Here is a 19988-nt window from a genome sequence, read left to right as displayed (position 1 = left end):
ATGACTTTGGTCCCCGACCTTGTCGCGACAATGATTTATGCGCTGTAAGTTGGGCGGAGCGTCAACCACTTAGCCATCCATTCCTGTTCCTTGACGACTTTGCTTTCAAAGAGCTCGTGCGTATCCGGGTCCGGGTCATCACAAACCATCCGCGGTAACATCCCGTAGCACACCCCCTCGCCGCGAGGATAGATGAGGTAGATCTCGGGCGCGTTGTTCGCGCGCACAGCGCCTGCTGCATGGATGGTGTGGATTAATGCGGGGAGCGAGTTACTGTCGTCAGCCAATTCCTGCCCGTATCCCGAATAGGACTCACGCATAGCTTGACGGCGAGGCCAACCCGTTGTCGAACATGTACCCAAGGTTGTTGTCGAAGTCACCGAGGTCCTCCGTGAGGAGGATGCGGAGATTGCTGAGGTCGTCATCGCTGCTCGTCCACAGACCGTACAGGCGCGCGATCTCGCGGCCTTGAAGCGGCGCGAGGCGAGTGAAATCGTCGACGACGTTATGGAAGGTGCCGCCGGGTTTGTGCTGGGACGTCACGAGCGCAAAGACGGAGTACGAGCTGCAGGGGTTGTCTTTAAGGGTGGCGCGGTAGGTGTCACCGGTGGGCTGAACGTCAAGGAGCTCAGAGAGCGCTAAAGTCCACGTCCGAGGGATGGCGTCGCGCTGCGGACGCCCTGGCAGGTTGGGAGGGACGTCGCAAGTGAAGAAGAGCTCGCGGTCTTTTGGTAGCTGGTTGCTGGCTGTACCACGCCTACCGATGTATGGGCTGAGGCGGAGCGTCAATGGTGGGCCCAGCAACTTGCTGGCGGCAGTCGATGAATGTGGCGGTGATGAGGATGCGACGACAGTTGTTTTGGTGATGCCTTCCGGGAATGGAGGTACTGGAAGCTGCAGCTTGTACCGCGCATGCTCTTGAGCTGCCGCAAATGTCGGGCTCATAAGAAGCTCCCTCGCAAGCCCAGCGGGCAGAAATGTGTCTTTTGGGAAGGTCCGCTCAGCCAACGATGCAGCCAAAAACAGGGTGAGGGGGAATACCGAGATCTCTTCGTCCCGTGCGGAAATTTGGAGTGGCCTTCCCGAGTGGGGCACTACTTTGGAGAAGACGATCTCATCAGCCGAAGACAGGCTCAACAAGATCATCTCGTCTATTGCCGTAGAGAAGGACCGGCGTCTCGAGGAAGTGGAATTGTGCCACAATTTGCCCTAAGCACTCGATGGCCGCAGGCTGGTGTTAATTCTGGCCACGCCCGCCACCGCTATACTCACCGGCAGGCCGTTGCAGCTGAGCTTTCCTTGGGCTGAGGAAAGCTTCCACTCATCTGCGGAAGAGATAATGTCGTGGCGAGAGACTCACCCAGTGGGGTGAGGTACTCGAGTCCGGCAGCCGTCGACGATGCCGTCGACGAGGGCGAGTCTAAGAGACTGGAAGATACATACGTTGGTCGTTACTGGGTAACGACGGCGCTATATATACTATGGGCCTTACGGATGTATCGTATCGTGCGGAAGTACCGACGCCGAGTCACGTGAGGAGCTGGTTCCGCATGCACGTGACGTTGGGCGTAGACCACGTGTGGGTCACGTGGTCGATGTTGCTGGCGCCGAAGGTGGCGCCACGACATCCCCCCCCGCTCGAACTCACGCATATCCGCGGCCGTCGTTACTGGATAACGACGTATCGGTCGATGTCGCCGCGGTGTCTTGCCTCGGGCGCTGATCCGTCGATCGCCCGAGGGCGCAAGACATGGGTGCGAGAAAAATCGGTGATGCGCAGCCGCGCCCTTGTGTAGTTCCCACGTCGCGCGCAAGGGCGCAGCGGTCACAGGCTAGGCTCGTCATGTGCGCACGGCGTTGAACGCCCCTCGCCGTATACATAATGGTCGACGCTGATGGTATCGCTCGCACCACATACCATTCGCTCATGTCGTCATGCCGTCCCAGAACCACCACCACCGCTGGGCCCGCGTCGCCGACGACAAGGGCCCGTTCCGCGCTCGCGTCGCGCCCCCGACGTACACCGTTCTGCGTCATATCCTCGACCACGCCCGCGCCGAGGCCGTCACTGCCGCCGTCCGCCGCCCCGACGACGCCTACGCCCGTCAGCGGGCGCGCCTCGACAAGGCGTACCGCGAGAACGCGACGGCGTGTTGGGCCCTCGTGCCGGCCGTTCGTTGTCGTTCGTCGCAAGCGTGGGGCCACGAGTTCTGCGCGCTCGTCGTCGTCGCCGCCGACGACGCCGGCCCCGAGGTCGTCGCGGCCCTCGCTAAGCTCCGCTCTGGGCCGTCCCCGAGCGTCTCCATCGACCTCGCGAGGCTCGTTCCCCTCGGCGCCTGCCTCGCCGCCACCTGTCGTCGTGCCGCCTGTGGCAACCTCGCCCCACGGACCGACCGCGCCCCCAAGGGCGCGCTGACGTACGGTGCGTGCAAGGCGCACGTCTTACACGACGTGAGTTCGTGCCCTCGTTACTCACTAACGGCGTAGTCGTTCGTCGCTATTCAGCGCCTCGCGGTCGAGCTGGCCGACGCCGCCGACGACCGCCGCAACCCCGCTCGCCGCGTCTACGAGGCGTATCTTCGCAACGCCCCGGCGTTCAATGACGCCGTCGTGTGGCTCGGTGACGAGCAACGTCAGGCTCGCGCCCGGGGTAAGGCGGTCGCGCCGCCCCCCAAGCCGGACGTGAAAAGCCGCCTGCGCGCCAACCTGCGCGCGCACGAGGGTGCCGCCCGCGAGGAGGACGAGGAGGACGAGGAGGAGGAGGAAGAAGAGGAGGAAGCGGAGGAGGAGGAGGAGGAGTGGAGCCGCCCGGAGGGGAGCCGGGACGCCGAGCGGCGCCGAGGGAAACGCCCTCGCCGCTCGCCGTCGCCTGCGCCCGACGACTATTGAGTCCGCGGGTGGCTGTGTGTAGTACAGTATCGAAATTGTATAGTCCGTGATGTGCGATATGGAACCGTGTACACAGGAGACGTAGAGGCGGTAGTAACAGCCCGTCACTCCGTCCGTTCCGTTCGTGCCCGTAGGGTCTGTCCCCTCGTCCGCAACCGCTCCCCGACGGCGTCCCGCCGCTCGGGTGGCGCCACGTAGTCATCGGGTACCGCGGCCCAGCCCTTCCAACCCCGGGGGGTCGCTGCCGCTGCCCGGCCCCGCGTCGTAGCTGTGTCGGGCCGTCGTGACTCGGTAACGGGTGACTCTATGGGTCGGAACGAGCGCTTCAGCTCGTCCCACGTTGGGGACGCAGTCACTGTGTCGTCCGTCTCCCATGACGTTTCTCCGTCCGACCAGCGCACCCGCCACTGGGCAGTCCCGCCGACCACGCGCCTCGCCGTGATATCCGCCGGCTCGCGTACCCGCCGCTCCGTGGCTGGCGCTATAGTTTCCTTTCGCCCGCCGCGATACGGTCGTAACTTGTCGACGTTCACCACCGGGTGGATCCCCATCCCGGGGGGGAGGTCGAGCCGGTACGCCCCGTTGTTCACCACTTCCGAGATCGTGAACGGCCCCGCCCACTTGTCCGACAATTTCTTAGACGGGCGCAGCTGTCTCGCGTTCGCCTGGGAAATCAGGACGCGGTCACCCACACTAAATATCACGTCGCGTCGGCCGCTGTTGTACGTTACTCGGTAACGGTCGTTGGCGTCAGCAATCCGTTGTTGCAAGAACGACCGCAGCATGGCCATGCGTCGAGCCGTCGCCACCGCGTTCACGGATCCCAGGGCTGTCATTGGAGGTTCGTCGAACGTCCGTCGTGGCTGAAAGCCGCACGCCTCGAGTGGTGACATGCCTAGTGTCGAATGTGTCGAGCTGTTGTACCAGAATTCGGCCTGTGGTAACAATGACGCCCAGTTCGAGGAAGCGTAGTTACCGAAAACCCTCAGGTACTGCCCGAGCGCTTTGTTCACGATCTCCGTCTGCCCGTCCGTCTGGGGGTGGTACGCCGTAGACAGTCTATGCTTCACCCCAAGTATGTCGGCCATCGTTCGCCAAAACTTGCTCGTGAACACCGATCCGCGGTCCGTGACTACCGAGCTCGGGAGTCCGAATCGGCAGTACACCTTGTCGACGAACATGCGCGCCCAGTCCTCCGCCGTCGCCGTCTTCTTACACGGCGTGAACACCGCCATCTTCGAAAAACGGTCTACGATCACGAGGATCGTGGAGAAACCGCCGGAACTGGGTAACGGTCCGACGAAATCCGCTGCGACATGTTGCCACGGGCGCTCCGCTACCGGTAGCGGCAACAGGTGTCCGAGCGGCTTGCCAGGGCGCGGCTTCGTCTTCTGGCACACGTCGCACTCGCCGACGAACGTCTCGACGTCCGCCCGGACGCTCGGCCACCAGTAACGCCGCAATACGTTGCCCATCGTACCGGCGCGGCCAGGGTGGCCCATTGTCGGGCTGTCGTGGCAGGAGCGGATGACGTCGTCGACCAACTTCGGCGGGACGTAGACGAGTGGCGGGGTGCCCCTGGTCCACGTACCGTCCCCTGTCTGCGTCAGCTGTAATTCCCGTTTCCTCTTGTCCGGGAGCTCCGCTTGTGCCCCGCGGATCTGCGATGCCAAGTCCGATATGGCGCTCGACTGTGCCACGTCGTCCCCCCCAGCTTCGTCGTCACGCAGTGACGCTGTCAGGCCCTGCGCCGTTCGGAAAGGCGGAGGCTAGGGAGTGGTTGAGCACAAAGGTGTTCGTACACCGGATGCCGCTCCACCACCCCGATGACTCGAAGTCGACAACTGTGATAGGCGTGCAATAAGACTATGATACTATGATGGGGTGAGAATACGACGAGTATCAAGAGTTGGGGGAAGAGATCCTGAGACGTCGCCGTATATGTGACGATACAGTGTCAGCGGTGCCGATGTGGGTACCGATCGGTACCGACGCCGTTATGAGGTGTGGAGCGCCATGCGATCGGGATGCGTGGTTATCGCGTGGTGGTTGCCACGTGGCCAACACGTGTAGTCGGTGCTCAGTAGTCGTTGTCGTTCGGATCGTCACAGTACCCCCCCTCGCAAGTCTCGAGCTCCGTGAGAGAAGAAAGATTGACGTACGATGTGTGGTCACTTCGTCACGAGTGTATGTGAATCGTTGCACAATGGGCGCGAAGCGGTGCGAGCTCGTCGCTACTTCCCGAAGTGGTAGAAAATGATTGTGAACGACGAGGATCGTAGTGGCGAGACCGTCGTGTGACGAACATGATTGTCGAAGCGGTGCGGGCGTTGTGTTGAACGGTGCGAGCGTGTCATGCGACCTTGTGAATTCACATGCGCCCTCTTGAGGTGGTGTTGTATATAAACGAGACCGTTGTTGTCGAGTTCCGCAACATCCCACCTTTCCTTCTCTTCACCATTCATCTTTCGTGATACCTCACAATGTCTTCTCCTTCTCCCGTTACTCCCTCTTCGCACGCTTCAGCCAAGGTTGTCGTGAGTTCTCCTGACTTCGACGCTGACGTTTGCCTTCGGCTGACACCCCTATTGACGATATTGATGACGGTACCGAGGGTTCGGTTTCCACTGATCACAACGGTGATCGCGACTCCAAGTATCTCCCCGACGTAGAAGGAAGCTCTACCATGGAGAAGGATGGTGGTGTTGAGTCGTCGGAGAAGGAACTCGCCATCGGTTCAAAGGCGAACCCGATTGACCTTGATGACGAATATGAGTTCGAGACCATCTCGTTCAAGCGCAAGAAGGGTACGAGCGTTTTCGAGCCCCTTCCCGTCAAGGTCCGTCGCACCGAGACCGACTCGGACGCAATCGAGGAGTCGCCCAAGGGCAAAAACAAAACGCGGGCGAAGCACGCAACCAGTGATGCGTTGCGCATTCGTAACGTGAGTAGAAGGCCAGCACGTGCTGATTATGAGCGCGAAGTCATCAAACAAGATGATATCCCGCGGCGTGTCTTCGAGACGATGAAGCTCCCGTCGACCGGGTCGGTCACCAACATGCCGTACGCGTATGTTGTGACTGATCCGTCGGTTGGTCCTCTTGTTGAACTGGTCGTCCAATTTCGCACCCAGGTGGATGAGGAGCGATTTTACGTGCCTCTCGAGATCGCTGACGTGGCGGTGAGCGCTATCGAGTGGGCCACTGGTCAGAATGCGAACCGCAACGTGAGTTGTTACCGATCCTTACTGATTGCCAGTATACTTCATGTTGCCGTGCGACTTTGAATAGCATGAACCGCTTGATCATCCAGTTGGATGCCGAGCCTTGCGACAAATGCGCCAACGCCCGCATGAAGTGCGTTTTCTCGGAACCCGTCGTTGGCGATACGCGCAAGGGCATCCGCGGTTGCCTCTATTGTCACAGTCACGGTATGGGCGACCGTTGCTCGCGCCGTTTGGACGAATGGATCGCCAAGTATGAGAAACAGAGCAAGGCCTTGGCCTCGCTTTACCGCCTTCATCAGCAGAGCGAGAGTTTCCACCAGAAGCTCAAGTCGCAGTTTACTTTGCCATACAGCCGCGAGCGTGACGAAGTAATCGTCAATACGCTTGACCACTGGCGTCGCGATGTCGCCAATAACCTTAACTCGTTCGCCATCGCGGAGGGTTATGGTGATATGGGTTTGGACAAAAACTTCCACAAAACCGTCGCCAAGTATAGCGTGTTCGACACGCTTACTCAAGCTGCCGCTGCTTCCGTGAACACCGCGCCCGCTGGATTTATCACCTCAGGTCCTCCCACTGCTCCTGTCGCTGGCCCCGGTCCGTCAAGTCGCAAGACGATTAAGGAGCGCACAACTATCGTCCTGTCTGACGATGAGGGCGGTACCCTTGACAATGATCTATACCGTCAGGTTAAGTTGTACGAGGAGCGGAAGGCGAAGGACAAGGGCAAGGGCAAGGCTGTCGACCGTTCCCAGTTTTCCTCTTCTTCAGACGTGTAGATTAGATACTTTGTGATTGATGTATATCGGGGTCTGGTTGTCCAATCCCGATCGGTATCTATCGTTTTCTAGGCGTCTGTTTTAGGGTCGGTTGATGCGGCTGGTGTGGGTAGCCTCGATGGTACTCATCCAAAGCGTCGGCGGCATTGTCTTTGAGGTTCTCGTATGGTTCCCATGTGTCGTCGCCAGGATCCGTATAGCCTTTCCATCGTACGAGGTATTCAACGCGTTGATTCTTGCGACCTCTAATCCTAGAGTCAAGGATGGATTCTACTTCCCATTCTTCCTCTCCAAGGATTTCAATCGGTCCAGGCGGTGGTTGTTTACGATCGTCGATGTCATTATCGATCCATGGTTCCAGTCGGTTTACGTGGAAGACGTTATGTATGCGGAATTCTTTCGGTAACTTGAGTCGATATGTTACCGGGGATAGTACTTGTTCCACTTCGATGGGACCGATATATCGTACATCGAATTTCTTCATTGGTCGTTGCGTTGATAGATTGCGGGTGTCCAGTCCCACTCGGTCTCCCGGCTTGAATCTTGGCCCAGGTGCGTGTTTGCGATCATAGTATTTTCGATGATTTTCCTGCGCTTCTTGTAAGGACTGTTTGACCTGATTTCTCGCTTCGAAAATGACGTCCAAATAAGACTTCGCTTCCATACCAGGGGTGTAATCGGGGGTATCGAAGGAAAACCGTGGATTAAAACCAAAGTTGACGAAGAATGGTGATTTACCTCCTAAGGAAGAGTGCGCGGAGTTGTTGTAAGCGAACTCTGCCAGGGGTAATAACTCCGCCCAGTTGGTTTGTAAGTGGTCGACGTATGCACGCAGGTATTCTTCCAGAAGTGCATTGACGCGTTCGGTTTGGCCATCGGTTTGCGGATGAGCGGCTGTAGACAATCGGCGATCAATGCCTAGTGTTGTGCAGACGTCGCGCCAGAAGGCAGACGTAAACTTGCTTCCACGGTCGCTAACGATCGTGCTCAGAATACCATGTTTGGCGAGTATGTTCTTAAGGAAGATGTAAGCCAAGTCCAGGGTAGTGATATCGTTTCGGCATGGTTCGAATATCGCCATCTTCATAAATTTGTCTACGAAAACAATGATTGAATTGTAGCCGTCCGAGTCTGGCAACGTTTCGATAAAGTCCATGGTAACTGAATGCCATGGCAATTCTGGTATGGGTAGTGGTCGTAGTAGGCCATAAGGTTTGTGTCGACGGATTTTATTACGTTGGCATGATTCGCATGATGCCACAAAGTGGTTGACAAACGAGCGGATGGTTGGCCACCAGAAGTGTCGTTGGACCAAATCCAAAGTCTTCCTGCGTCCAGGATGACCTGCTAATTTATTATCATGACAAAGTTGCAGTACTTGAAGTCTGGGCTGTCCTGCGGGGACAAAGATCTTGCCGTCGTAATAGAATGTTCCGTTTTGTCGGGTCCAGTGTTGTTCCCGATCGGTATTGCTCATGTTCCATGTTTTGTTCTTCACGATGCAATATTCGTCCGTCTTTTGAGCTTTGACGATGTCGTTAACGAGTGTCGGAACGAGTGTGTTGATTTTCGTTGATCCGAGGCGTAACAAGGAAGCTGTTGGTAATGAGAGTAATTGCAGGTAGTTGTGTTGTCGGTCTTCCTCTGTTATCTCGTAATCGGGTCTTCTTGAAAGAGCGTCGGGCTTCTCTCCCTTCTTTCCAGGTCGGTATGTGATTTCGAATACGAAGGATGTTAGGAATAGCATCCAACGTGCCTGTCTCCTTGTAAGTTGTCGTTTGGTATTGAAATAGACGAGTGGTTGATGGTCGGTAACGATCGTGATAGGGTGTTGGGCACCTTCAAGGTATTGCCGCCATTCATGGAACGCACTAACGATTGCCAGTAATTCTTTATCGTGGATTTCGTAGTTTTGTTCGGCAGGTAACAGTTTGCGGCTGAAGAATGCAATCGGTACCAGTCGTCCATCAATCAATTGCGAGAGGATAGCGCCTATGGCAGAGTCTGACGCATCGGTCTCCACGGTGTATGGCTTGGTCAAGTCGGCGAAATGTAAAATATCGCCATTGCGAAACGCCTCTTTGATGTTTTCGAATGCCAATCGTTCTCGATCGGTAAACTGGAAGGGTTTCGCATCCTTCGTCTTCGTGGATTCCGTTAATGCGAGGACTATTCGGGAGTATCCTCGTATAAAGTGGCGGTAGTAGTTGCAGAAGCCAAGGAACGATCGTAACTCGTTCAAGTTCTTGGGTTCCGGCCACTCCAGAATCGCATTCACCTTCTTTTCGTCCATGGAAATACCGTCTGCTGAAATCACATAGCCTAGGAATTCCGTCTTCTTCTGGTAGAATTCGCATTTTTCGGCTTTGGCGTACAGCTTGCCTTCTCTGAGTCGTTGTAATACTCGATGAATGTGTTTTGTATGCTCTTCCCGGGTTTTCGAAAAGATCATAATGTCGTCCAAGAACACGATTACGAAATCGTCGATCATGTCGTGGAACTGCGTATTCACGAGATATTGAAAGGTTGCTGGGGCATTAGTGAGGCCAAATGGCATCACCAAGTATTCGAATAAGCCGTAACGGCAGCGAAATGCCGTTTTCCATTCTTCTCCCTCCGCAATGCGAATCTGATGATAAGCATTTCGCAAGTCTATTCGAGAGAAGAATTTTGCGGAACCAAGTCGGTTGAGGAGTTCCGAAATGAGTGGTAGAGGATAGCGATTCTTAACCGTAACATTGTTGAGACCGCGATAATCTACGCAGAGTCGCAACGAGCCGTCCTTCTTCTTGACGAATAGGATAGGTGCCGCTGCGGGGGATTGCGATGGTCGAATGAAACCTATTTCTTGCATTTCGTCGAGGTACTTCTTTAATACGTCGAGTTCCACCGGCGACAACGCATATAATGGTCCATGCGGTGGTGTCGCTCCTTCGACTAGGGTAATCTTGTGATCGAATTTACGATGCGGTGGTAGTTTCATTGCTTGTTCTTTTGAGAACACGTCCGAGTATGGCCAGAACTCTTTGGGCACGTGTTCTTTGATTTCATCTGTGATCTGTGATTTACGACCGGTCCCGGTCGTGATCTGTGCTGTGGAAACCCGCGGGTGAATCTGTGGCTGTGAAAACTGTGGCTGTGATAATCGTAGTACTCCTGTGACTTCTTTCTTCGCTAATTGGCGAAATACTCGTGCGCTGATCAGCTTGACTTCCGGTACTCGCTGTGGCTGTGACTTCTTCTGTGGCTGTGGCTGTGACTTCTTCTGTGGCTGTGGCTGTGACTTCTTCTGTGGCTGTGGCTGTGACTTCTTCTGTGGCTGTGGCTGTGACTTCTCTTGTCCTCCTTGAGTTCTTTTCTTCGGTCTTCTCCGTCGCTTTCTCTGTGGAGACTGTGGCTGTGACTCCTTAACTTTCACTTGTAACGCCCTACTAAACTGTGGCTGTGACATCTTCAGTTGCTGCTGTGGCTGTGACCCCATTCCATATCTCGCGTAATATTCGAGCGTCATTTTGCTCGGACGGTACGGTTTGTCTCCAACAATTTTACGATCCTGGCCGGTAACGATCGTGAAGTTATAGTCCACGTGCGGTTGAGGTTCCCACTTCAATGTAACCTTAGCTCTATCGATCCAAGGTACGCCCAGTACGAGGTCCTCATCCCCGATGTCCATAACCTCCATACGATGTATGCCAGTCCTTGGTCCGTAACTTAATTCGACGTGTACATGTTCTGTGACTTGGACCGCTTTCTTCGGGTCCATCATGGTAACTGTGACTTCCTCATTCGTTCGATGAATCGGTAATTGTAACTCTTTGACTACTGTCGGATTGATGATGTTGATATCTGATCCGCAGTCAACGAAGGCTCTGTATTTGTCTCTTCCTATTTGTCGTCGAATGATCGTGACTTCTTCGTATACCCTTAATTTCTCTGGTGGTTTTCTTGCATCGAATAGGGTGCACCGCGCTGTGCGTAGCTCTAGTTGCCCGCATTGCCCTCCCAGATACGGGTCTTTACTCATCGGCTGGGAGGTCTTCAGTTTCCCTCCTGTCCCGTCTCTTCGACGGTGTGAGGCAACTCTTCCCAAATGACGTCGTGGTGTTGGATGTCGCCCTCTTGTTGCATATCGAATGTTACCGATCGTGCCCGTATCTCACTTTCTGTACGGAGTGGGCAGTCTTTAACGATATGGCCTTGGTTGCCGCACCGGTAGCACAGACTCTGTTGCCTGCGTTGGTCCCTCTCTGCTTGAGAGACTACTGGTGCGCTTGGTCGAATCATCCCTGTGGCTGTGGAATTAACTGAAGTTGTTGGTCGAACCGGTGGCGGTCTATAACCTGTGCCTGTCGTAGGTCTTGTTGGGTTCCGGTATCCTACAGGAGGTCGACTAGCATAGTGATAGATCGGTACTGGTCGTGGAGTGTAAAGGTTGATCGGGTATCGGTACCTCGGCTGCATAGGAACGAATCCCGACCTCTGTTGCTCTTGTAAACGTTCTTGACGTCGATACTCCTCCCTGCTTCCCATTTCATGTGCTTGAACGTATAATTCTTGTAACGTTGTCTTCCTTCCTGCATCGGTAATACGATCTTTAATGCTCGGGCGAAGTCCATTGTAATACGCATGCGTAAGCATGTTATTCGGGATGGGATCGTCCGTATATCCTAGGATCGTGATATACCGCTTGAACTTGGCGGTATAATCCGCAACGCTCATCTTTCCTTGTTGTAACTCGTTGAATTCCCGTGCTGCGTTCTGTCGACGATACGGGTCTCCTCGGTCCTTTACGAATTGCTCTTGAAATAATCGATAATTCAACATCCAGGATGGTCTTGGTCCTGTGGCGTACGTTTGATACCATTCCGCCGCTTCGCCGCGTAAGGTACGCCCAATTGAAATGATCTTTGCTCTATCGGCTAGCCGAGGATACGTCACCTCGAAGATTTCGTCGCACGCTGCTAGGAATCCTTCGGCATTCCGTGATTCATTGTTGAACTCTGGTAGCTTGACGTATACGGCCTTGGGGATAGGGATTTTCGTTTGATGTACTTCTTCTTCTTCTTCATCTTCCCGATCGGTACCATACGGTAACTCGGATTGACGCTCCAGGCTATGCCGAGCATCTGCGAGTCGATGGGCTGCTTCGATCGCTGTGATTTCTTCCGTTCTAGTCGTCCTTCTCCTCGAATCCGCTTCCGTTGTTAACTCGTTGATCTTTTGTGTCATCGGTTTCATATATTCCAATAGTCGCTCCAACATTTCCTCTGTGTTGAGCGCCGTGCTTGACCTTGTGGTTCGCTTGGAAGGTAGTTCTGGCATCGGTAGTAGTTCCTCACTACCGGGAAACTGTGGCTGTGGCTGTGGCTGTGATCGTCGTTTTCCTTTGGACTGTGGCTGTGGCTGTGGAGTTCCCTCTTCTCGAGGCTGTGGTGTTCTCTCTCCGCTATCATCCGTTCCGGTACTACCTTCTCTTGAAGTCGATGGATCCATCTTGTCGTTTTCGCTTCATCGACGTGGTGCTGTGAACTCTTGATACTTCTGTCAGGCCCTGCGCCGTTCGGAAAGGCGGAGGCTAGGGAGTGGTTGAGCACAAAGGTGTTCGTACACCGGATGCCGCTCCACCACCCCGATGACTCGAAGTCGACAACTGTGATAGGCGTGCAATAAGACTATGATACTATGATGGGGTGAGAATACGACGAGTATCAAGAGTTGGGGGAAGAGATCCTGAGACGTCGCCGTATATGTGACGATACAGTGTCAGCGGTGCCGATGTGGGTACCGATCGGTACCGACGCCGTTATGAGGTGTGGAGCGCCATGCGATCGGGATGCGTGGTTATCGCGTGGTGGTTGCCACGTGGCCAACATGTGTAGTCGGTGCTCAGTAGTCGTTGTCGTTCGGATCGTCACAGACGCCGCAGCGAGGAACATTGCGCAGCCGCGGATTGTCTCCGGCGGGAGCAGAATGCGTTCGTTCGGGCTCGGGTCGCTGTCGTCCGCCGTGTGGTCCGGTCTCCGAGAGAGCGCGTCCGCCCTGCCGTTGGTCGCGCCCGGACGATACGAGATGGTGAACTCGAACTCCGCGAGTTCGTCTGCCCAGCGCGCCTGCCTTCGGGACAATGACCGCTTAACCGTGAACCACTCCAAGCTCTTGTGGTCCGTGATCACCGTCACCGCGACCTGGCATCCGAGCAGGTACCGTCGCCATGTCCGCAATGCCCACACGATGGCGAGCAACTCCTTGTCGTGGACCGGGTAGTTCAGTTCCGCCGGCTGCAGTTTCCGTGAAATGAACGCTACCGGGCGGCGCACGCCGTTATCGTCGGTCTGGCTCAGGACCGCTCCCTGCGCCGTGTCCGACGAGTCGGCCTCCACGTCGGCCGCGTGGGCCGGGTTCCATATTCGCATGACCCGGTCCGATGCAATCTCCGCTTTCAGCGCTTTCCACGCCGCTTCGACGGTGGGTGTAAGCCGAAAACTCTCCTTGCGGCGCCCAGCCGCGATCGCGTCGTGAAGCGGGCGCGATGTCGGTAAACGCCGGTACGAAGCCCCGATAGAAGTTCGCGAGGCCCACGAACGAGCCGACGTCCTTCGCGTTACGCGGTAACGGCCACTGTAGGATGGCCGCGACCTTCTCGGGGTCCATGGACAGACCGTTCGGCGATACTACGAATCCCAGGAACGTCACCGTGGCGGCAAAGAACCGGCACTTCGCCATCTTGGCGAACAGGCGGAACTTGCGCAGCCGCAGTAGTACCTCGCGGGTCACGCGGACGTGTTGCGGGCGGTCCGCCTTGGTGTATACCAGGATGTCGTCCAGGTACAACGCTATCGAGATCCCGATCATATCCCTGAAGATGTGTTCCATTAATTTCTGAAACGTCGACGGCGCATTGCACAACCCGAACAGCATCACGAGGTACTCGAACAGCCCGAATGGTGTACGGAACGCAGTCTTGGGCTCGTCGCCCTCCCGTATCCGCACCAGGTTGTATGCTCCGCGGAGGTCGATGGTCGTGAATAAATCAGCACCCGTTATCTGGTCAAGTATCATGTCGATGCGAGGTATCGGGTAGCGGTTTTTGATGGTGACGGCGTTCAACCGCCGATAGTCATGGCAGATCCTGTCGGGACCGTCCTTCTTCTTCGCAAACAACGTCGGTGCTGCGAAGGATGAGCTTGATTCGCGTATGAATCCCTTCTTGAGATTCTCCGTCACCATGTCACGAAGTTGCTGTAATTGTGCCGCTGAGGCCTGGTAGCACGGGCCCACACGCAGACGGGCTCCCGGCTCCAACTCGATCGCGTGGTCGAACTCGGTATGTGGCGGCAGCCTGTCGGCGAGTTTAGGGCTGAACACATCGGCGAGGTCTCGGTACTCGTGCGGCAGTTGAGCTTCGAGTTCGCGGGCCTCGTCCGCATCGAGCTCGTTCGTTACCGTGTGACGAACTGCTCTGGGCTGTTCCGCGGCTACCAGCATTGACTCGGTCGGTCGTGGTCGAAGACGCCCTTGCGTGTAGTCCAGGAACGGCTGCACCGTTCGCATGAACGTGTCGCCGAGAACCACCCGCTCCGGGTGGGTGCGGAACACGTAGAACGTGCCAGTATACGCGTCGAATCCGTCGCCGAAGACGATCTCCGCCGTGACGGATGACTTTACCTCCGCCACCGATCCGTCGGCCAGCTGTACTGACCGGGGGCTGCGTAGCGGTGTTAACTCTAGCCCCAGTTGTTCCACCAGATCCGGGTGAACGAAATTTTGCGTCGCTCCCGTGTCGACGAGTGCCGTCGCGTGCACCGCCGGGTTCGCCGCGAAGGAAACGGGGACCGTCATCGCGTTCTCCGTGCGAGCTCCCGACAGACGCATGCTCCGGGCGTAGAACGTCATCTCGTTCGCATCGGGCTCTTCGGCGTCTACGAACTCCGGCATCACCTCGTCGTCCCCGGGTTGAGCGACAATATCCTCGTCGTCCGGCGCATCAGCGAAACTGACGGTGGTATGGAAACGGTCCATCGCCTCCTCATCCGTCCACTGAGGTGGCTCGAGCGTCGGTCCCTCCGCCGTGGCCTGCCGAAACGCCACGTTTGGGCGCTGGAACGGGCGCCGGTCCGTGCGTGTGGCGTCCGTCGTTACCTTGTCACGCCAACGTACGTTAGTGGGTGGCGCCGGTTGACGCTCTGGTCGCACCTGGTAAGCGCCCGGACCCGTGGTCGGCGGGCGGCTCTCGCCGTATACCTTCTTAGCCGGCTCGTACGCTCCACCGCTACCAGTTTGGCGCGCGTCCTGTGGCCTCTGCTCGGGGGGCCGGTACCCGGTGACGACGGGCCGTCTCGTGGTCACGGCCCGGACGTGGGCGAATAACGACGAGGTCTTGATCTGTTCCTCGGCCCTACGAGCGTTACGGTACAGCTCGCCGAGGTCCGACGGATGTAAGTCCGCGCCCCACAAGCGTATAAGGTCCCTAATGTGAGGGCGTAGGCCTTCGAGGAAACACCCGCACAGCGCCGTGTTGTCCCACCCCGCGATCTGGGCAGCCTGCGTGAAACGCAAGTGGTACGCTAAGACCGAAAGGTCCCCCTGAGGGCGGCGCAACGTGCGTGCCGCCTCGGACGCCGGGTACGCCGGGCCGAACTGGTCCAGTAGGTGACAATGGAACGCCTGCCAGTCGTAAACGAACGCTGGGGCCGCGCTGAGGCTCCGGCCGATCCGAAGCAGCCGCGCCGGTTCGCCCCTAAGGAAGCTAATGGTCCAAGTGAGCTTGGCGAGGTCCGTGACAAAACGACGGGGGTCGCATGCCACGTATGCGTTACACTGAGCCAAGAAGTCGTGGACCGTGTACGACGGGTCGGTGTTGTCGAACGGCTCAGGGTTGCGCCCCTCGACTGAACGGGGCTTCGTGTCGGTAGCGAAATCGGCTGGGCTGAGGGTCGGTGCGCGCCCCATCAGGAACTGTGCCGCAGCCGTGTGGGCGCTGACGTTCGGTTTCGCGTTGGTCTCTGTGGCTGCCGAGTTGCTCCTGCGGTTGCCGTTACCCGGTGACGAACCCACGTCAGACTCCGAAGAGGGCCGGCGTGTCGGGGGCATGGGTGTCGGTGCCGGCCGCGTTGCCGGCGCCGGGGACGCCGGGCGGGCCAACGCTTGTTCCTGCTCTCTCGCGGTCTTCCACTCGTGGATGAACAGTGCGTGCGCTTGGGAGGTACGGTCCAGCGCCGTGATCTGGCGGGTGATGCTACGCATCCCGTCCAACAGTTCCTGCATGTTGTCCTCCATCGTCGCCTGCCAGTTGGTCGGCGAGCGGCGTCCCTCAGACGACCCGCCCCGCGGATCGCCGGTGCTGGAGGGGGGGCGGGGTGAGCGGCTCGGAGGTACGTACTCGTTGCCGCTACGGAGCGCTCTGCCGTGACCAGGTAACGCCATGGTATCGACAAAAGAATTGTGTGTGTGTGTATGTGTGTGTGTGTGTTCCGGAGTCGAGTAAAACGTATGTATCAAACTGTCGTGGCGAGAGACTCACCCAGTGGGGTGAGGTACTCGAGTCCGGCAGCCGTCGACGATGCCGTCGACGAGGGCGAGTCTAAGAGACTGGAAGATACATACGTTGGTCGTTACTGGGTAACGACGGCGCTATATATACTATGGGCCTTACGGATGTATCGTATCGTGCGGAAGTACCGACGCCGAGTCACGTGAGGAGCTGGTTCCGCATGCACGTGACGTTGGGCGTAGACCACGTGTGGGTCACGTGGTCGATGTTGCTGGCGCCGAAGGTGGCGCCACGACAGATAACGTTAAGGAAGCTAGTACGCGTATGCTTAACCTTCACAGCAGCCTTTGCTTCAATCCTCGTTGCGGATGGTGCTCCCACTAACGCATCAGGGGAGCCTTCGTGCTCTGAGGACGCCGTAAACCACCCCCAAGAGTGTATTTCTGGCCCCCGTGTCCACGCCGACTTGTCAGCCAGTAGCGCGTTCACGAATGGAAGCATGTGCGAGATTGTCGTCATCGTAAAGAACCCATCATGTGCAAAATACGCCATATTGGCCAAGGCGAAGTCTGCAGAGGACAGGCAATTATCCAAAGCTTTGTCAAGCTGCACGCCTGCAGCCGAGGCGTTGAGCAAGCGTTCGACAAGCACGGCCAGATAGGCGTCGTCGTGCCGGAGAATGATACTGCTAGTGCCGTTGTTTGCGAGAATCGTCTCGATGAGGCCAGCGATAGGGCATGGTGAGGCGACTGCTGCCTTAATGGCACGCGGACCCCTTCGGGTGATAGGGCGCCGACGAACCCCACCACCCCCCAAGAAGTCAGCTTCTCGATACGCCTCCGCGAGAGTTTCGTCTGAAATCAGTGGGAGTTTCTGACCTCGCTTGAGAGCTGTGTGTTAGAGAGGGGGGAGGCGGTGGAACATCATGTCTAACGGAGTGAGGAGGGAGGTGGCGGCCAAGGCGGATGCCCCCGCTGCGTCAGTCGCGGAGGCACCTGCGGCGTCGGAGGACGGGGCTGAGTGATCGGGAGGGGATGTCGGCATAGCAGCTTGAGTGTCGAGTGATGAGAGGCGAACAGGAGGAGTAGAGAGGAGTCAAGAGGAGTAGAGAAGAGTAGGAACAGCGAGCCGATGGAGGAAGGAGGCCACGTCGACGTTGAGGGGTAACGGGGCGATCATCTCCCCCGGAAACATGACTGTGGCACCAAGATACAGGACCTCTGATTTTGTCGGCGTGTTGAGGCAACACGATAATAACGTCTGATTCTTCGGAAGAGCGGTACTCGATGGGGGTGAGTCCGCTGGTGCGCGGCATTGCGCTGAGTCTGCTTATGGGACGCCGAAGCTACGCCACACACTGCCACGGTGGGCGAACTCCACTTGCTGCCGGAGCGAATGGACTGATCCACGAACAAGAACGGGTGAGTACCAGACGGCGACGGAAGGAGTGCTACCAACTCAGACCGGTCTCACGTGCTCACCGTGGCATACAAGTATATTTGGCTACGAGCCTCAACTGACTACAGCCTGGACTTTGTGGGGTCGACCATGGGCTTGCGCCCCTGCGCATCCCAAGCAGCCAGGACCATCTTCTTGACCTCGCTCTTGAGGATCTTCTGGCTCGCGTTCCACGGCAGCGGCGTCGGGCTGACGACGACGACGGCGGGGCGCGCAGGATACCGGAGGCGGGGGAAGACGGCGTCTGCGATGCTCTCTGGCGTGGCGGTCGCGCCTGGCGCCAGCGACACGGCGACACCGACACACTCGCCGAGCACGGGGTGCGGCACCGGCACCGCACACGCCTCCTGTACGCGGTCGTCTTGGGCGAGGGCGCGCTCGACCTCGGCCGACGGGATCTGGGGTCAGCGCGTTCCGAATGGGGCTTACGTTCTCGCCGCCGCGGATGATGATGTCCTTCGCGCGGTCCGCAATGTAGAGGTCCCCGTCGGCGTCAACGTATGCGATGTCGCCGGTATCGAGCCAGCCGTCGGCATCGATCGTCTCCGCCGTCGCCTTCGGGTTGTTGACGTACTCCTTCATCATGCTCGAGCCGCGCGAAAGGAGCAGGCCCGCCTGGCCGGCTGGCAGCTCGGCACGCGTCTTGGGGTCCACGATCTTGATCTCTGCGATGGGGATGGGTGCGCCGCACGCGAGGGGCTGGCGTGAGACTACGCCACCCTGAGCCTTACCTTGTTGACGTATTCCATGCCGCACGAGCCCGTGCATGTCGAGTTGGTCTCGGTCATGCCCCACCCAGTCGCGACGAGGAGGTTGGGCCAGCGCTTGACAAGGTCGCCTGGGAGACGGGAGGGCGGGGACGCGCCGCCGAACGCGCTCTGCGCCAGCTCAAAGTCCTTCGGCAAGAGCGGGCTCTGGAGCACCGACGTCGCGATGGCGGGCACGCCGCCGATCTTGCCGACCTTCTCCTGGACCATGATCTTGATGGCGTCGGGGACTGACCAGCGGCGCAGGAACACGAGCTTGGAGCCCTCGGCAATCGCGCCGACAAGCCAGTTCAGGTTACCTTGCACGTGGAAGAGGGGGATGGAGAGGAGCGCGACGCCGTCGGGCTTGGGCGCCGTGGCGAGCGCGATCGCTTCCTGCGGCGACGCACCCATGCGCATCGCCATGCGCGCAGGGATGTACTGCGCCGAGATGACGACGTGCAGGGCTTGCCGCTGCGTCACGAGCACACCCTTAGGCATGCTCGTCGTGCCCGACGTGAAGTAGATGATGCCGTCGGACTCGGGGCCGACGCCCGAGGTGAACAAGCCGTCCTTGACGGAGGCGAGAGACGGGGGCGAAGGCTTGAGGGTGGCGAGTTCCTGCGGTGAGCATCGGGAGGATTGAGATTCACTCACCGTCACGTTGGCGCGTGCTTGCGCGGACAGGTGGCCGAGAGAGGTCCAGCACCAGATGGGGCCCACGCCCTTGCCCTTGAGAGAGGCTGCGACGGGGCCGAGCTGGTTGGCCATGGCGTCGTCGACGATGACGAGCTCGGGCTTGGTAAGCTTCAAGCAGTGGACGGTGGCGTCGACGTGCAAGCCATTGTTGAGGAGGACGGGGACGGCGCCGATGAGGTGGAGCGCGATGAATGCGAGCACCCATCTGCGGTCAGCGTGTCCGCTCCGTGGCGCACCCAGTGCAGTTCGTCCCGCCGATAGCCACGCGTGTGCCGGGACCGACGCCGGCGTCGCGGAGCACGGCGGCGAGGTCGAGTGCGCGCGCATACGCCTCGCCGTGCGTGAGCGTCTCGCGGGCATGGAACGGCTCGGGGTCAGCCACGGGCGACGAGAGGAACACGTTGGACGCATTCGCCGCCATCCGTTCCATGATGAGCTGGCGGAACGTGGGCACCTGCCGCGTCCAAACGCGCTGCTTGCGTCCGTGGATCGTCAGCTCGCTCATGGCGAACGGCCCGTCGGGGGAGCACAGGACGCGCGCGCCTGATGTGAGCACTTCGTCGGTGAGACACTTACACTCAGCGGGCGGGATGTTGCGAAGGGTCGGGGTGGGGGCTGCCATCTTTCCGTGTGCGTCGAGGATGAGAGGTGAGGCGGAGTGGGCGAGGTGGTCGTCCGCGAGGTCTTAACGAGCGCCGAGC

The 19988-nt window shown here is 58.1% G+C and overlaps 6 protein-coding genes across 6 annotated transcripts; 3 read left to right on the top strand and 3 right to left on the bottom strand.

The window, feature by feature from the left end:
* Window positions 1–35: 35 nt before the first annotated feature.
* On the bottom strand, window positions 36–1146 carry COLE_06255 (uncharacterized protein; the record flags this gene model as incomplete). The annotated part of the gene is made up of 2 exons (XM_018426658.2): window positions 36–273; window positions 317–1146. The coding sequence occupies 2 exons, from the start codon at window positions 1144–1146 to the stop codon at window positions 36–38; spliced, it is 1068 nt and encodes a 355-aa protein (XP_018278896.1).
* Window positions 1147–1935: 789 nt separating this feature from the next.
* COLE_06254 (uncharacterized protein) lies at window positions 1936–2889 on the top strand (the record flags this gene model as incomplete). The annotated part of the gene is made up of 2 exons (XM_018425674.1): window positions 1936–2451; window positions 2488–2889. The coding sequence occupies 2 exons, from the start codon at window positions 1936–1938 to the stop codon at window positions 2887–2889; spliced, it is 918 nt and encodes a 305-aa protein (XP_018274770.1).
* Window positions 2890–5575: 2686 nt separating this feature from the next.
* Window positions 5576–6894, top strand: COLE_06253 (uncharacterized protein; the record flags this gene model as incomplete). Its single annotated transcript, XM_065626473.1, has 2 exons — window positions 5576–6115; window positions 6148–6894. The coding sequence occupies 2 exons, from the start codon at window positions 5576–5578 to the stop codon at window positions 6892–6894; spliced, it is 1287 nt and encodes a 428-aa protein (XP_065482284.1).
* A 5871-nt stretch (window positions 6895–12765) lies between these two features.
* On the top strand, window positions 12766–13158 carry COLE_06252 (uncharacterized protein; the record flags this gene model as incomplete). The annotated part of the gene is made up of 1 exon (XM_065626472.1): window positions 12766–13158. One exon carries the CDS (start codon window positions 12766–12768, stop codon window positions 13156–13158), a length of 393 nt encoding a protein of 130 aa, XP_065482283.1.
* A 57-nt stretch (window positions 13159–13215) lies between these two features.
* COLE_06251 (uncharacterized protein) lies at window positions 13216–14733 on the bottom strand (the record flags this gene model as incomplete). The annotated part of the gene is made up of 1 exon (XM_065626471.1): window positions 13216–14733. The coding sequence occupies one exon, from the start codon at window positions 14731–14733 to the stop codon at window positions 13216–13218; it is 1518 nt and encodes a 505-aa protein (XP_065482282.1).
* A 3171-nt stretch (window positions 14734–17904) lies between these two features.
* COLE_06250 (uncharacterized protein) lies at window positions 17905–19909 on the bottom strand (the record flags this gene model as incomplete). Its single annotated transcript, XM_018421591.2, has 6 exons — window positions 17905–18240; window positions 18272–18541; window positions 18574–19191; window positions 19246–19492; window positions 19524–19830; window positions 19864–19909. The coding sequence occupies 6 exons, from the start codon at window positions 19907–19909 to the stop codon at window positions 17905–17907; spliced, it is 1824 nt and encodes a 607-aa protein (XP_018275216.1).
* Between the last annotated feature and the right edge of the window lie 79 nt (window positions 19910–19988).

This window comes from Cutaneotrichosporon oleaginosum (genome assembly GCF_008065305.1).
Source record: "Cutaneotrichosporon oleaginosum strain ATCC 20508 chromosome Unknown ATCC20508_contig05, whole genome shotgun sequence".
Classification (NCBI taxonomy): domain Eukaryota; kingdom Fungi; phylum Basidiomycota; class Tremellomycetes; order Trichosporonales; family Trichosporonaceae; genus Cutaneotrichosporon; species Cutaneotrichosporon oleaginosum.
Note: the sequence above shows the minus strand (reverse complement) of the source record. Positions and strands in the feature narration are given on the sequence as shown.